At 44.1% G+C, this 17,788-nt stretch overlaps 1 protein-coding gene across 2 annotated transcripts in view; it reads left to right on the top strand.

The window, feature by feature from the left end:
• LDLRAD3 (low density lipoprotein receptor class A domain containing 3) overlaps positions 1 to 17,788 on the top strand; it is a 254,522-nt gene that overhangs the window by 124,513 nt on the left and 112,221 nt on the right. The window contains exon 4 of one of the 2 annotated variants that reach the window (XM_012537929.3): positions 15,997 to 16,131. In XM_012537929.3, coding sequence (XP_012393383.2) covers positions 15,997 to 16,131 — 135 coding nt within the window. The remainder of the gene's footprint in view (positions 1 to 15,996; positions 16,132 to 17,788) is intronic. The other variant, XM_049712962.1, reaches the window with a different exon arrangement.

The following is a 17,788-nucleotide window of genomic DNA, read 5'->3' as shown; positions in this document are numbered from 1 at the left end:
TTGGCTCTTGACAAACTTACACATTTACCTTCTGCACTTATATATTTTAATAACCCTTTTCTCTTCTGATTATTGTAAAGAACTTGCGAAATATAGAAAAGTATAAAGAGGAAAGCAAAAATGCCTAGAAGGCAATGCTGTTAATATGTGGGTTATTTTGTGATAGTCATCCCCCCTACCCTCTCTGTCTACCTATCATCTATCTTCTCTAATATGTTTAATTGAGATGTCCTCTTTATTGTGACCATTTTCTCATGTTATTAAATTTTTTCGAAGCGTAAGTTTTAATGACTTCAGGGATTGTTTTGATAAACTGATTTTCCCTTACCCTGTTGGTTCTATTTTAAGTCCTTGAGGAGGAGAGTGACTATCTCCTATGTTCTTTTATGTCTTTCCAGGGAACAATCATTGCTGTACTGTCCCAAGAGGGACACAGAGAGTTTATAACTCTACTGTATGCATTCTCCTGTTGCCTTATCTCACCTTCTGGGTCTCAAATGGCAGAGATATGGCAGAGCTGCTAGATTGCTGAATGGTTAGTAAGTAGAGGGGCTGAACCCCAGCTTAGCGAGGAGGGTGCGTATCACTAACAGGGTAGGGGCCTGACTGAGCAAAATGACTCTGGAGCTGGGGTCTGGCCTCAGATTTGTGTTCTGCCCTAGGGAAGCACCAGTTGGGCTTCTAACATAATCTCCTTGCACAGTGGTTTTCTCTAGAATGGAGGTACTGACAGCCTGCTTTCCAGGTTTGTTGTGAGGGTTAGATGAGATAATATCTGAAAAGTGCTTAGTGTGGTACTAAGTACTGTCCATAGGGATCTTATCACGGAAGGGGGGAATTTTATATGTATCATCATACATATGTACTAGAGAGTAATTCAATGGCAATAAAAGCAAGTGTGAGGCATTACAGTATGTACGTTCTAAATGATTGTGTCATCCTGTGTACTGTTTGCCATAATTAAGAGCCCTGTATGATTAGATGTTTGGATATTGGTCTTTAATTGTCTAAATGCGTAAATTATATTCACTCTAAATTAAGCCAATGAGGATTAAGCCAGCATTTTCCTCTGGCATATCTGCCATTTGAAAAGAGTGGTTCTAACTCACTGTTCTGAAAACTGGTAAATAAAAGGAAAGAATCAAGCATTTATCCTCCCTTTCATATATGAATTACACTTCTGAGTAATTAAATAGCTGACTTAGAAAAGTTTTTTTTTATTGAAGAATACCAGCTGATAGAAGAATGAGAGAATTAGAGTATGTCTATTTTATAACCCCAATGAAGAAATGGATCATCAAATGGCTGCTAAAACCATTAGATGAGAAATTGAAAGGGAGCTTTATAATGTATGGATCAGGCAGAAAAGTCCCGAAACGGGCAATCTTCTCACAGATGACTTTGAATCAGTATTGCATCACTTCAAGTGGATTGTAGAAACCTTATCACTCTATGGATCTCTCTGTATTATAGTTGTCTTAAATAGTACATCTTCATGCTTTAAAAATCCCAAAAGATGGGCTTCCCTGGTGGCGCAGTGGTTGAGAGTCCGCCTGCCGATGCAGGCGACACGGGTTCGTGCCCCGGTCCGGGAAGATCCCACATGCCGGGGAGCGGCTGGGCCCGTGAGCCATGGCCGCTGAGCCTGCGCATGCGGAGCCTGTGCTCCGCAACGGGAGAGGCCACAACAGTGAGAGGCCCGCGTACCGCAAAAAAAAAAGAAAAAAAATCTTAAAAAAAAAAAATCCCAAAAGACAATGTTTTAATGTTTACTTTAACTTTTCAAGTATGTTTAAAAGAACTCCAGAGGAGAAGATTCGTCTATTATATTTACCCAGATATTTACCATTTTGGTTGCTCTTCCTTCGTTCCTGATGTTCCAGGTTTTTTTCTGGTATCATTTTCCTTCTGTCTGAAGAACTTCCTTTAGCAATTCTTTTAAAGCAGGTCTGCTGGCAACAAATTCTCTTAATTTTCCTTCATCTGAGAGTGTCTTTATTTCACCTGCTTTCCTAAAGGATATGTTCACTGCATGTAGAATTCTGGGGTGGCAGTTCTTTTCTTTAAAGCACTTTAAAAATGTTGTGCCACTTCCCCTGGCTTCTCTTGTTTCCAGTGAGAAATTTGCAGTTATTTTAAACTGTTTTCCCTTAGAGAATACACCACTTTTATCTGGCTGCTTTGAAGATTTGTTTTGTTTTGTTTTTAGTTTTTACCACTTAGATGACAATGTGTCTGGGTACGTGGATTTCTTTGTTTATCCTGTTTAGGGTTCTCTTTGAATCTGTAGGGTTTTGTCTTTTGCCGTACTTAGTACATTTTCAACTAGTCTCTCTCTCTTTTTTTAAATTGAAATATAGTTGATTTACAATCAATCCTCTTTCTCTTTTTCTTGTGGGATTCTGATAACAATTTTAGGTCCCTGAAACTCTGTTCATTTTTTAATCAATCTTTTTTCTTTTTATTATCCAGATTGGATTATTTCTATTACTCTTTTGTCAGGTTTACTTTTTCCTCTGTCATCTCCAATCTACTTTCGAGCCCATACAATGTGACTCTTTTTTACTTTGGTTACTCTATTTTTCAGTTCTGAGATTTCCTTTTGGTTCTTCTTTACATCTTGTGTTCCTTTGCTGAGACTTTCTATTTTCCATTTGTTTCGAGAGTGTTTGTGATTGCTTGTTAGTATTTGTATAATCGCTGCTTTAAAGTCTCTGTCACAAAATTCCAACATCTGCCTTATCTTGCTGTTGGTGTCTGTTGATTATCCTTTCCCATGAGAGTTGAGATTTTCCTGTTTTTTCATATGACAAGTAATTTTGGATTTTATTTTGATTATTTTGATTACTATGCATGACACTTTGGGTTTTGTTTAAATCCCACAGAGAAGGCTTGTATTTTTGTTTTAGTGGACAAATGACTCTGCTGGGTCAGGCCACAAGTTCCTAACAGCCCTCTGGAAGGGCAATAAAGCCCTCAGTGGACTGTAGTCACAGTTGTTTTTAGACTGTTTTTGCAGTGCTGCTTGGACCTGTTCTGTGTCTGCACCTCCCAGTGGCCGGTCTGGGACCTGGGCAGTGGTCTATGCGTTTAGTTCTTACCATCTTTAGTCTGCTGATTAGGACCAGATCCATGCATGTGCATCTTGGGAATCAGCCTCGGAGTTCAAAAACAACTTTATGAAGTTGATTTCCCAAGTTCCTCCCTCTCCGTGATCTCTCTGATATTTGCCAGTTTCCTGGGAGTCAGAGAGGGGAAAAAGAAGGTAAACTTAGCACCATTTCAGTGCTAGTTCAAATTTTGGTCTTCTTCCACAGTTGGTCTGCTCCAATTTACTTTTCAGAATCTAAAAATAGCTGTTACATGTATTCTGTCCAGGTTTTCTTTAGCTGCATTCAGTAGGAGAGCCAGGGTGTGGTGTGATTGCTGCATCTGACCTGGAATTGGATCCTCCCACAAGTCAGTTGGCGCATCACAAGAAAAGAGACAACCAGACATTTGCCTTCTGATACAACCCAAAAGGAACACACATCACCACTCTATGGTATTTCTGCCCCCAAACATCCAACCTGAATCTGATTGAGCCTCTTGGTCTGTCTTAGTCAATTCAGGCTGCTATAATAAAATACCATACACTGGGTGGCATACGCAACAGAAGCTTACTTCTCACAGATCTGGAAGTCCAGGATCAGAGTACCAGCGTGGTCAGGTTGGTGGTGTGGACCCTCTCTCTGGTCATAACCTCACATGGCCTTCCTTGGTGTGTGCACACAGAGAGAGAAATCCTCATCATCATCTTATAAGGGCGCTTATCCCATCATGAGAACATCACCCTCATGACCTCATCTAACCCTAAGCACCTCCCAAAGACCCCACCTCCTAATTCCATCCATTAGAGGTTAGTGTTTCCACATATGAATTTGGGGGGAACACGAACATGCAGTTCTTAACACTAAGCACTAGTTTATAGGAAATTCAGGGACAGAGGAACATGTTAGTGACCCCGTGGGTAGATAAACGGCCAGATCCGGAATGTGGAATATTCTCCACCACTCAGTTTCAGCCACAAATAAATTCTAAGAAAAGAAATTAGAAGGGGGAGCCTACAGATTCAAAGAGACTAAGGGACAAGCCAACCAAATGTAATATGTGGACCTTGTTTCAACCCTGATTCAAACAAACCAACTGTTAAAAAAATTGAGATAGTTGGGAAATCTTGAATTGTGGTTGTATATCTAATATTAAGGCATTATTATTAAGTTTTTAAGTTTAAGGATGGCATTCTGTTTATTATTTTTTAAAAATCCTTATCTTTGAGAAACATATACTGGAGTATATGAAAATGAAATTACATGGTATCTAGGATGTGCTTCAAGCCTTTCCTCTGGGGTGGGGTTGGGGTGGGGGGTGGATAGTGGGTGAGGTAGGACTGAAACAGATGCGTCAGCGTATTGATAATTCTTTTTCATTTTAATTATGGGTTTATTGCTTAGATACTGGAAAATAAATTTTTTCCTTTTTTTAATTGAAGTATAGTTGATTTACATTGTTGTGTTAGTTACTGCTGAATAGCAAAGTGATTCATTATACATATATATGTACATTCTTTTTTTTTAAATATTCTTTTCCATTATGGTTTATCATAGGATATTGAATATAATTCCCTGTGCTATACAGTTGGACCTTGTTGTTTATCCATTCCATATATAAAAGCTTACATCTGCTAACCCCGACCTTCCACTCCATCCCTCCCCCAACGCCCTCCCCCTTGGCAACCACAGGTCTGGTCTCTATGTCCATAGTTTTGTTTCTGTTTCATAGGTTCATTTGTGTCATATTTTTAGATTCCACATATAAGTGATATCATATGGTATTTGTCTTTCTCTTTCTGACTCACTTCACTTAGTGTGATAATCTCTAGTTGCATCTGTGTTGCTGCAAATGACATTATTTCATTCTTTTTTATGGCTGAGTAGTATTCCATTGTATACATGTACCACATCTTCTTTATCCATTTATCTGTCGATGGACATTTATGTTGTTTCTATGTCTTGGCTATTGTGAATAGTGCTGCTATGAACATAGGAGTGCATGTATCTTTTTGAATTATAGTTTTGTCTGGATACATGCCCAGGAGTGGGGATGCTGGATCATATGGTAATTCTATTCTTAGTTTTCTGAGGAACCTCCACACTGTCTTGCACAGTGACTGTACCAACTTACATTCCCACCAACAGTGTAGGAGCATTCCCTTTTCTCCACACCCTCTCCAGCATTTGTTGTTTGTAGACTTTTTAATGATGGCCCTTCTGACTGGTGTGAGGTGGTACCTCCTTGTAGTTTTGATCTGCATTTCTCTAACAGTTAGCGATGTTCAGCATCTTTTCTTGGGCCTCTTGGCCATCTGTATGTCTTCTTTGGAGAAATATCTGTTTAAGCCTTCTGCCCATTTTTGGATTGTAATGGTAATTATTAAAACCAGGTGATTGAAACACAGGGGTTCCCTATGCCAATCTCTATTTTTGTATGTAACTGGAATTTTCCATAATAAAATGGTAAAAAGAAATAAAAGATAAAGGAGCAGTTTTGTTGGGTGATGTCTTGACTTCAGCAAATAATTGGAGAGTCATTTTTAAAGAACTTTATTTCTGTGGATGTGTTTTCCACTGTTTGCATTCATTTTGCAGGAGGAAGGATAAGCAAGGACCAGTGTTTCCTTCTAGAGGATCACAGTGCTGAGATTTTGCCCTTTCACTTCCTTCCTTTCTCCTTTTTACTGTGTTTGGCCTCTTCCTCCTGCCTTGGGCTCAGACATCCTTGGCTGGCGGTGAAGCCCGGATGGGCTGGCAGCACAGCTCTACCCCGGTCCTCTGTCAGGGAGGACAGGTACTCCTTCCAGGAACTGAGTTATGGCAGAGTGGTCTGGGTGACCACGGTGGAAAATTCTTTCAAGTGGGATCTTCTGCTGCTGTTTTCAGCATAGTTGTGCTCAGAAAACCCGCTGTGTACTGGACTGTTTTTCTCCCACTGCTGATGAATTGCCTGTACCCCTAAAGAGCTGAATTGCTCAGCCAGTGTGTCTATATTTTTTAATCACGGAGCCCCTTGGTGCTTGTGTATTTCTGTAGCTTTATTCATGTCAACCCAGATCAGATTCCACATGTCTTCTTCACCCCTCAGCAGATCCATGAGTGGAAGCCTCAGGGAGCTGTGTCTCACGTCGGAGGGGCTGGGTGAGCAGAGGGGCGGGAGGATGCTTGCGCCCTGTGCTTCCAAGCTCCATCAGCAAGGTCCCCTTAAAGGCTCCTGTACGACCTGCTTCCTTAGGGAGTTGTTCCTGGTCTGCCGAGCCTGGGCTGGTCATTCTGTGTGTTGGCACAGCATCCAAACAAATCAGAGGACTGCCCTTAACACCCTGTAAAGAGAACTCCTCTCCTCTCCAGTCTCCCACTCTGTCTCCTTCCCCTGATTCACTCTTCTCCTCTGCACTTACCACCACTTTTTGTTTATTTTCTGCCTTCTCTGCTACACCATGATGGCCATGAGACGGTATTGTTGCATGGTTCACAGCTGTACTCCCAGTGCCAGCTGTATAGTCTGGCTCAGCCTTAGCACGGGATAAATGCATGTGGAATAAATTGCACTCCTCATGCTTTATCTTCAGTGCACATTGACCTGCCTGTCTCCCCACTAGAGTGTAAGCTCTTTAAGAACAGACTGGGTTGGGGGCTTCCCTGGTGGCGCAGTGGTTGAGAGCCCGCCTGCCGATGCAGGGAACGCGGGTTCGTGCCCCGGTCTGGGAAGATCCCACATGCTGCGGGGCGGCTGGGCCCGTGAGCCATGGCCGCTGAGCCTGCGCGTCTGGAGCCTGTGCTCTGCAACGGGAGAGGCCACAACAGTGAGAGGCCCGCGTACCACAAAAAAAAAAAAAAAAGAACAGACTGGGTTTTCTTTTATCCCCAGTGCCTAGTAGAGTGCTTCATTTATAGGCAAACTAAATATCTGTGGAATGAGTGGATCAAGCAGCTAATCAAACAGAGGGTTAAAGAAGAAGACAGACGGTCAGGATATATTCTCAACATGGGGATGTCTTGGCCCTCTTCTTTGGTTTCAGATGTACACCCAGAGGGCACATTTAGGCTGCACATTGTTCATTCACCCCAGCTCCCACCTTCTTTCAGACTCTCATTCTCTTTCTGCGGTTTCTGTGCCAGACACCCTGCAAGATGCTGCAGGGGATAAAGAGATGGGGCAGATGCAGGAAGGACCCTGGCAATGTTGAGGTGATCCTCAAGCAAGGGAGCCAGAAGGAGTCATACCCCAATAAATACAATATGGGTTGACAGCGGAGAGCGCTGTGGGAGCCACTGCTGGGAGAGATTATTTGCCTCTGGGCTCGTCAGTGGGAGTTGCTGAAGGAGATGGACCTAGGAAGATGGGTGCCATTTAAAGGTTGGCAATACGATTCCGTGGAGTCTTTTAGGCTAAGGGCTCAGCAGTGAGGTATGCAGACTGTGCAGAGCATAAGAAGCCGCTTGACTGACAGTGACTGAGTACTTACTATGTATGTGGCACATTTCTATATGCTTTACACGTGTGATATTTTAGGCTGATAACATTATGACTCCCTGTTTGTAGATAAGGAAATGAGACATAGAAAGGTTAAATAACTTGCCTAAGGTCACACAGTAAGTGACAGAGTTGTAACATCAACCCAGGCAGTATAAATCCAGGGTCTGAACTCTTAACCACTATACTGTGTATCCCCAATGATAATTATTATTACAAGCATTTATTGAGCACCTGCTGTGGGCCACATGCAATTCTCAGTTATTCAGGTGCATTAACTTTTTTCTTTTTAATTTTTGTTGGAGTATAGTTGATTTACAATGTTGTGTTAGTTTCAGGTGAGTGAGAGTGAGTCAGTTATACATACACATATAAACACTCTTTTTTAGATTATTTTCCCATATAGGTCGTTACAGAGTATCAAATAGAGTTCCCTGTGCTATACGGTAGGTCCTTATTAGTTATCTGTTTTATATACAGTAGTGTGTACATGTCAATCCCAATCTCCCAATTTATCCCTCCCCCATCCCCCCTTGGTAACTGTAAGTTTGTTTTCTACATCTGTGACTCTATTTCTGTTTTGTAAATAGGTTCATTTGTATCGGGTGCATTATCTTAATTTTCACCAAATCTTAAGACAGAGGCACTATTCTTATTTTCATTTTACAGATAAGGAAATTGAGGCTGAACGAAGTTAAAGCATTTTCCTAATATCACGTGGCTAGTGAGTGGTAGAGCTGAAATTTGAACCCAGGTGAACTTCTCACCCTCACTGCTAATCATTACAGAAAAATGTACGCTCGGAAGGGTAGGCTGGGGCAGGTTGTGAAAAGTTAAGAGTCTGGTTAATAAGTACCAGGGATGTAATGTACAACATGATACATATCATTAATGCTGCTATACGTTATATATAAAAGCTGTTAAGAGAGTCAATCCTAACAGTTCTCAGCACAAGGAAAATAATTTTTTTCTAGTTATTTAATTTTGTATCTATATGAGATAATGGATGTTCACGCAACTTATTGTGATAATCATTTCATGATGTATGTGAATCAAATCATCGTGCCGTACACCTTAAACTTATACAGTGCTGTATGTTAATCATATCTCAGTAAAACTGGAAGAGAAAAAAGTTAACGATCTAGGATTGTATTTTATACGCAACGAGGAGCAGTTGATTCTGAGCTGAGTGCAGAGTTGATTCTGAGCTGAGTGCAGGAGAGGGAGAAGGTCAAGCATGGCTGGAGCCCGGGGAGCTGGGCCGTGGTGGTCCCTTTAATGGAAGTGGATCCAAGAAGAGAGGGAGAGGTTGGGGAGAGAGGGAAGGATGTCCGTTTCAGACATGCAGAGCTTGAGGTGAGGGGGTCTTCAGGCAGAGGTGTCCACGAAGCCTCAAGAGAAAGAGGATTATCGCTGGAGGGAAGATTTGGGGAGCCATCCACAGAAGGGTGGTGGTTGAAGCAGTGAAGTCGAAATTGGCGGGAGATAGGCTGGGGGGTTGGACAGGAGGTAGCCAGGCCCAGGAAGCCTTTACAAGGAGGAGGAAACAAACGGCCATTAGCAATGAATCAGGGTCTGCCACTGCCACTGCACTGCCTCTCGAAGGTTCTGAAAGTTCGGATCCTTCGGGTCCTTAGAGGCTGGGGAAAAGGCAGACGGGATTGAGGAACCTTTGCCTCTTCCTGCTTTCCCAGAGTGGGGGCCCCTCCCCTCCTGCAGACTCGGAAGACGGCTGCACATGGCCCTGATCTGTCTCGGGGGCCAAGGGCTGCTGGGAGAGGTCCTGTGGGTGGACTCTGAAAGGAAGGCAAGAACTTGCAGCTGGCCACAGACAAGCCACCTCTTCTCTGAAGGCCCAGGCTGCCAGCATTTTCCAGGCCACAAAGGAGCAGTGCTTTTAATGGGTCGGAGTATTTGCAGAGAGGCTTGGGGCCAGGCATCCTGTGTCCTGGAACAGAGGAAGTCTCGGAGCAGCTCCGTCTCCCCCAGTTGCCTGGTTCCCAGGGAAACGGGGGCTGGGAAGACAAGATACCCACGGAGACCATGAGGTTGAGATGCTCGGCGAGGAAGTGGGCGGGCACCACAGCGGGATGGGGAGCAGATGGGGGATGTGGGGACTGGTGGCCAGGAGGTTCTCATTGATGTGTTTTGTCAAGAACCCTTTGAGGTGGGAGAGGGGCCGACTTCACAGACTTTAAATGGATTAAAGGCGACATTTCCTACGTCCCGCTGGAGACAGATTGCTTCATTTCCTGTCTTGAAGCCGGTCAGTTGCTTTTGGACGACTGCAGTGGGCCCTGGGTCCTTTCCTTCAGATGTGGTTGAGGTGAATGCCACCAGTTTAATTAACCACTGAGCTTAACCTTCTCACTCCTCCCTCCCCTGGGCAGGGAGAGACAACTTCTCTTTCCTGAGTACTGTGGGCTGGGAAACAGATTCTTAGATCTCTGTGTTTGTGGTGGCAATAATAGCTGGGGAACTTTGGAGTCGCAGTTGAATTTTTGAAGTTAACTCTGCGGACAGTTTTCCATCCTTACTGAAATAAATACTATAAAATGCAATGTTCCTCTTCCTAGTTAAGCGAGTAAAATAATACATTTTTTCAGTGAGTGGGAAACCTCAGGAAGGACAAAGAAAACATACATGTGGAGCACATTAAATATTGCTAGAAGATGCAGAGATATAACATCCCAGAGTAGGAAGCGTTTCATGGTCAGTTTATGGGCCGTCTGTTGATCAGTTATGTTTCAGGGTCCTGGGTGAGGATCCACGGCATCACAGAAACCCCTAAGACTTGACTTCTGTCCCCCCGAGAGCCTATAGGTTTGGTCCACCATACATGCACCCTGAAATCTGGTTAAGCCTGGTAAATGCTGCAGAGGTCCTGGAAGAAATATAGCAAAACTTGAGCTGTCTGGGGTCTTTGGGGAGATTTTACTCTAGGTAAGTGAGTGTGCCTCTGACAACAGGGATCTCCTCTTGGCTTCCTCAGTCAACAGTCTTCCTCTGTTGGTGACAGTGCAGGGCCGTTCTTAGGAATGTTAGTTTTTAGACTGGGCTATAATACAGGGTTGCCTTTGGCTCCTTTTAGAACTTTCTGGTCTCTTTTGAAGCTATCTTAGGCTGCTCTGCTTTTGGAATTCTTCAGGTGGCTTTTTATAGCTTTGTGGTCCCCTCCCATGCTTGTCAGCTTTTATTTCTTGCAATTTGTCTGCAGGTTGGCAACGGTGTCCTCTCTCTCTTCTAATTTGCCGTGTCCTTGGGAACTGGAACACAAACCTTGCTGGAATTTACATAACCGGAGAATCAACAGACCTGGGGGAGGGGAAGGCTGGAGGGCCCTTCCTTGAGGACACTCCCAGCACTTAAAGGACAATAACATCCCAAAGTGTGTTTTGATGGTTCGGAGGCCTTTTTCTGGCTTGCTGCTGGTTTTGGGGAGGTTCCTCTAGCATCCTCTGCCTCTGTTTCTCTGCCCTGCATTGGGGGTGGGGGGACATAGTATTTTATGAGGAGCCCTTGACAAGGAGGAATCCCAGGTGTGTCTGTTTACCAGCGTGTACCTGTGTTCTCTGAACAACAGGGCACCTAAGTGTGAAAGATACTAAAGACAGGGGTTTGTGAGCCAGAGAGAATTTTTTTTTTTTTTTTTGCGGTACACGGGCCTCTCACTGTTGTGGCCTCTCCCGTTGCGGAACACAGGCTCCAGACGCGCAGGCTCAGCGGCCATGGCTCACGGGCCCAGCCGCTCCGCGGCATGTGGGGTCTTCCCGGACCGGGGCACGAACCCGTGTCCCCTGCATCGGCAGGCGGACTCTCAACCACTGCGCCACCAGGGAAGCCCCTGAGCCAGAGAGAATTTTGTGGGAAAAGAGAAAAGGAAAAGGAAAGTGAGTGATCACTGAGACATCTCTGCCAGACTAGACGCTTAGAAACTTTTAGTGGAGTCTTTCCAACATACTGAAAAGGAAAATAAAATTAAGTGAACACCTGTGTTTCCCAACAGCCTGTTTTAAAAATCATATTACCTATAGTTATGGTTAAATTACTATAACTATATTAACAAGTTAATAATACTATATTATAATAATAATACATTATAATATTATAACTATATTAACTATGGTTAATAATACCATATTGTGTATTTGAAAGTTGCTAAGAGAGTAGATCCTAAAAGTTTTCATCACAAAAGAGATTTCTGTAACTATGTGAGGCGATGGGTGTTGACTCACTGTGGTGACCATTCGCAGTTTATACATACATCAAATCATCCTGCTGTACACGTGAAACAAATACAATATTATATGTCAGTTATATCTCAGTGAAAAAAGTCATTACCATATTGCCTTATTTGCTTCAGATTTTTAAAATAATAAAGTGTTACCAAATATTATAAGTCTACAGTACACCCCTTTCTGACCCTATCCTTCTCCCTTCTCTCCAGAGACATCCTTTGTCCTGAACTTAGGGTTGTTTCTTCCAATGCGAGTATATATTTTTGTATCTTCAATAATTGATAGTATTCTTTTGCATGGGTAACTTCATCTAATTGGTACAACACTATACATACTCTTCTGTAACTTTTATTCTTATATAACTTGCATATATCTTCTATAACTTCGCCCCCTCTATTGTATTTGTGAGATTGATCCATCTTGATCCTGGTTCATTCTTTTTTTTTTGATTTTGTATTCTTTTTTTTATTGAAGTATAGTTGATTTACAGTGTTAATTTCTGCTGTACAGCAAAGTGACTCAGTTATCTACATATATACATTCTTCTTTATATTCTTTTCCATTATGGCTTATCCCAGGATATTGAATATAGTTCCCTGTGCTGTACAGTAGGACCTTATTGTTTATTGGTTCATTCATTTTTTTTTTTGGTACGCGAGCCTCTCACTGTTGTGGCCTCTCTCCGTTGCGGAGCACAGGCTCCGGACGCGCAGGCTCAGCAGGCATGGCTCACGGGCCCAGCCGCTCCGCGGCATGTGGGATCTTCCCAGACCGGGGCACGAACCCGTGTCCCCTGCATCAGCAGGCGGACTCTCAACCACTGCGCCACCAGGGAGGCCCTGGTTCATTCATTTTTTACTGCTGTTCAGCGAGGGTTGGCAAACGATAGCCCCTGGGCCAAATTGGCCTACGCCCTGTTTTGAAAGTTACTTACTTTAAACGTACTTACTACCTGTAAATCAAGTGTTATTGGAGCACAGTCCTGCCCTTCGTTTATGAATTGTCCATGGCCGCTTTGTACCACAATGGCAAAGTTGAGTAGTTAAGACACAGTGCAAGACGCAAACGTTAGCAAAGCCTAGAGTATTTACTATCTGGCCCTGTACAGTAAAAGCTAGCCATCCCCTCCTGTAGAATTCTAACAGTGTAGCACATGGTATTAATTCTCCTGTGGGTGAACATTTGGGTCATTTCTAATATTTTTATTTTACAAGCAGTGCTTCAGCACACATTTCTGTTTGTTCAGGATTCTCCCCTGAGTGTGTAGCTGGAAGTGAAATGACTGGGCCATGGGGCATATGCCCCTTAAATATCACCAGGTATCACTAAGTGGGTCTCCAAGGTGGATCTACCAATTTGCACTCCCACGAGTAGTCTCTGAGACTTCCTGTCCCTCTCCATCCTGGCCAACAACCTGGGATTTTAAGACCTTAAGTGGCGAGTCTGCTGCGGTTAAAGTGGTGCTTCATTACTGGCCATAGTCAACATCTTTTCAAATTGTTATTGAGCGTTTGCCATTGCTCTGAGGGGAATTGCCCTGTCATGTCCTTTGTCTATTTTCCTGTTGAGTTGTTTGTCTTTTTTCTTTTTTTTTTTTTGCGGTACACGGGCCTCTCACTGTTGTGGCCTCCCTCTCCCATTGCGGAGCACAGGCTCCGGACGCGCAGGCTCAGCGGCCATGGCTCGCGGGCCCAGCCGCTCCGCGGCATGTGGGATCTTCCCGGACCGGGGCACGAACCCGTGTCCCCTGCATCGGCAGGCGGACTCTCAACCGTTGCGCCACCAGGGAAGCCCTGTCTTTTTTCTTTTGAGTTGTGAGAGTTCTTTCTGTATTCTGGTCCTAGTCCTTCGGTTATATGCATTAATACCAAATATATGTATTCATTCTATGCACTGAAATTGGTTTTCAGTCCCTGTGGATTCTTTATCAGTAGAGCTGTGTCTTAAGATATAGTCAGTCTTAATTCATTTGAAGATATGTGTGATCTGGATATACACATACGTACATATATACACATATATGTGGTATGCGTGTATATGCACACGTGCACACGCACACACATGTGACTTCTTTTCCTTGGGAAAGTTTGTGAGGTTGAAAGGGTCTAAGGCTGACGAGAAGTCAGTAGATGCCATCGCGTCTGCAGGGTTGGTTCAGCACCGCCTTCCCTGCTGGGGCGGTTCACATAAATTTGCAGCAGCCCCATCTTGGAGCAATTCAGGTGCCTTTGCAAGGCTGTCCATTCGAGTGAGCTGATCGTTGCTGACGCTGTGGCTGCGTAGATGTGACCCACAGGGTCCCAGGGAAGCCAGAGGCCACCGTGGTGGGATGCTGAAGGGTTTGGAGCGCTGCCCGGGACAGAAACCAAATGTGACTTCTGGTTTCGGGTTTCCCCATTTTGGTCTTGGCTGAGGTCAGACCCTGGTTTCAGCACGATCAAGTGGAACCGTTCTCTGGCCCACAGCAATTTAAATAATTACAACTTCCATTTTCAGGCCAGACTCCTTTTGCTTACCTTCACGCTGGTCCATCATCTTCAAAACTAAGAGCACTGGCTTCCCCATCCCTCTACCTCCTCTGACCTTTCAAATCAAACTTTCTGAGTTCAACAGTTAAAAACTAAAAAACTCCACAGCCTTTGGGTTTCCAGGGCCCTGTGAAGTCTGCAGCTATGATCTCTGTGCATCTTAACAATCGCTCCGTGAGGCATATGGGGAAGGTAAATTACAACTGCCATCCTGCTGGTGAGGACCATCCGGAGATGCCGGCGCTGGCTTGTTCCTGATCCCGTAGCCGTCTTCAGTGATGGCTGTGCCATCCCGCTCTGGTGCTCTTCGTACCACGTATGATGCAGATGCTGGCTCAGTTTGTGACCCGAGATCCCATGATGACCCCTCTTCGTTATCACCAATATCACTCCTTCAGGGAGGACCACACTCTGGGGGGCTGAGGCAGACATAACTCGGGGAGCACGTACAACATTTCCTGAGCCTGTGCTACATGTCAGACTCTGCTGTGTACATTTTTCTCACATGTCATCTCCTTTGATGCTTAAATTAATGCTGTAAGTAGCAGGGCTAGCTTCATGGACCTGTGACCTGCACAGGCTCCGTGCTTAGCTTAGAAGCACGCCACACTTGGTTTAATGCCCAGCACTTATCTTCTTGAAGTTTTAAATAATTTTTGAACAGTTGACCTTGCATTTTCAGTTTGCACTAGGCCCTGCAAATTATGGAGTCAGTCCTGCACACAGATAAAGGAACTGAGGCTCAGAGAAGTGAAGTCAGTTACCCAAGATCACACAGCTAATAAATGGCAGACTGGGGGCTGGAGTAATTTCTACTTTGCTGCTTTATTGATTGAAAATAGAGCCCTGGAAAGAGCTTGAATTGCACTGCAAGGAGTGAGGAAGCAAGATAAATCGTGCTGTAGAAATAGCGATTTTCCATGGAGATTTGCTTACATGTTGTTCAGTGGTTTTGTGCTGACCTTATGCTAGCTGGTTGCGGCCTTCTTCCTTGAGGGGAAGGGCCATTTCTGTCATTTTTGGGGGGTTCCTGAAAGTGCCTGCAACAGGGAGCTGCTCAGACTGAGCCAGTGGGTTAATGGGCTTCTTTGGTTGCAAAGCAGAGATGGAGCTCACCTTGGTGAGCCATAAGGAAACATGAGGACTTACCAGACTGGTCCATAGTTAGGGAACCAGAAGGATCCAACATAGGCCTTGGATTAGATCGTGCCATCACTCCATCAGTGGCAGAGGTTCACAGATCCCCGACCCATCTACTCCGTCTGGCTTTGCTCTTTTCTGTGTGTCTCTTATGGTACCGACCATTCCACTCTTGACTCTCCTGGGAGATTCGGGTTTTGCCCCAGGCCCCTCAGAGGCTGCTGGCCCACCTAGCGGTTGACCAGTTAGGGCAAGGCGTTGCCCTCTGGCCATGTTGGTGTGGTTATAGGACACCAGCATGATGACTTGGGAGAAAGAGCTTTTAGAATGGAGCAGAGTAAGTCTCATCCTGTCCAGGTCATTCCCTGACCAGTCTCCCAGGATGGGCTTTGAGTCAGCCATCCTAGAAGATGAGTTTGCTACTTCCCGAGCAGGGCATACCCCTGGCTGGAGAAGGCGCTGGGGGGTCCTAAGGGGACTGGCTAACCTCCCTGGTGATCTGCTCTGGTTTCCCTTCACAGCAGCAAACCCTTTGCTGTGCTCCACTGCCCGCTACCACTGCAAGAACGGCCTCTGCATTGACAAGAGCTTCATTTGCGATGGGCAAAATAACTGTCAAGACAACAGCGACGAGGAAAGCTGTGAAAGTTCTCAAGGTAGGAGCCCCTCAAGCTCTAAAAAAAATAATTACGACACCACAGCACAGTAACACTGAAGAAAACAACACCCATCCCACGTTCAGATGCAACAGCCATGTTAATTTCTGCTCTTTACCTCGAAACCCTCGTACACATGGTTCTAACCATAATGCACCTACCATTTTGTATTTCTCACGCATTAAATATCAAATATACATTTTCTCTTCAAAATTGTAATTTGTCCCGCTGCACTGCACACCGTCTCAGTGCTCTACTGTGGTTTTCTAAATTGTTGCATTGTGGGAGGCCACCTAAGTTGTTTCTTTCCATTGAGTTACTTTTCAGGATAAATTCAGCAGAGTGGGACATCTTCATAGTTCATGACTACACCTCGTCATACAGCTGTTTGGAAATTTTTAAAAATTTACCATTGCTGCTAGTATCATCTGCGCGTGTCAGGTTTATAGTACTATCCCAGGCATTCACTGTTGTTCCCTTTTTCCCGTTTTTGCTGATTTAGTAGTCATAGAATGATAGCTCCCCAGATGCTTCAATTTGCATTTCTCTGATTATGAGCAAAGTTAACATTTTCCCCTGGCTGTTTGTTTACTGCCTTGTTTCCTCTTGTATGAATTGCCTATTCCTATCAGAGCTCTCAACCTCAGAGCTGTTGGATGGAAACTGAAGGGTGCATTTGGGGATGGAAAGAGGAGCTTTTTAGGAAACCCAGAAGGACATGGAGGGGTCATATCCTCCCCTGTTAAAACTGACTGGGTACGTTTCTTTACTCGTTGTCTCTTTTCCAGTAAACATGTATTTATTTCTTCAGTGATTAGAAAAAAATACAAAGATTTAAAAATGCATGTCAATTGTAAGGCATCCTAAAAAGTATATATTTCTAATGTTATAAACAGGTATCGTCCATATGTAATCTTTACTTTTCTCACTTAGTATTATGTTGCTGTGATCCATCCATTTTATTGTTTATTGGAAGAGTTCATTTGTTTTGACCGTTATTCAGTATTTCACTGTATGACTGTACCACAGTTTACAAATTTAATAATACTGTAAAAAAGAAAAGCAAGAGAAAGATGGATAGCTGGTTAATTCATATGTTGGGAGGCAGGAAAGATGGGAGGTAAGATGAAGTTAGGTGCAGGTTCCTTTCAAGGTCCTGGCTGTTATTTTGGTTGGTGTTTATTATGTTATTAAAAATGAATGAATGACTGGGTCATGCATAGACCACTGGTGAGAGTGTGCCACAAATTAAGGAATTACGAGCCATCCCAATCCGTATGCCTGAGGTCCATAGACGAGAGAAGACAAAATGTGTATCTACATGGACTTTGCCAAAATTTGTACAGAGAGCAGCTCTGGGGGGCGAGTCTTGGGTAGAGTTAGCCTCTGATTGTCCTGACCTAGAAAATTCCCTCCTCGTGTCTTCTCCTCACCAGTGGTTCTCAAAGTTTAATCCTCAGACCGGCAGCATCAGCATCACTTGGGAACCCTTTGGGAATGCAAAGCTCCGGATGTACCCAGGTCCACGGAATCGACCCAGGAGGTCGGCCGAGCAGTCTGTAGTTTAACAAGCCCTCCAGGTGAATTGAATTCACGTGCAAATCTGTGAACTGCTATCTATTATCCACTAACTTTAGAGAGGTTTCTAATCTTGCCA

The sequence above is a fragment of the Orcinus orca genome, chromosome 8 (assembly GCF_937001465.1).
Source record: "Orcinus orca chromosome 8, mOrcOrc1.1, whole genome shotgun sequence".
Taxonomy (NCBI): domain Eukaryota; kingdom Metazoa; phylum Chordata; class Mammalia; order Artiodactyla; family Delphinidae; genus Orcinus; species Orcinus orca.
The sequence above is the reverse complement of the archived record's forward strand: the minus strand, read 5'-3'. Positions and strand labels throughout refer to the sequence as shown.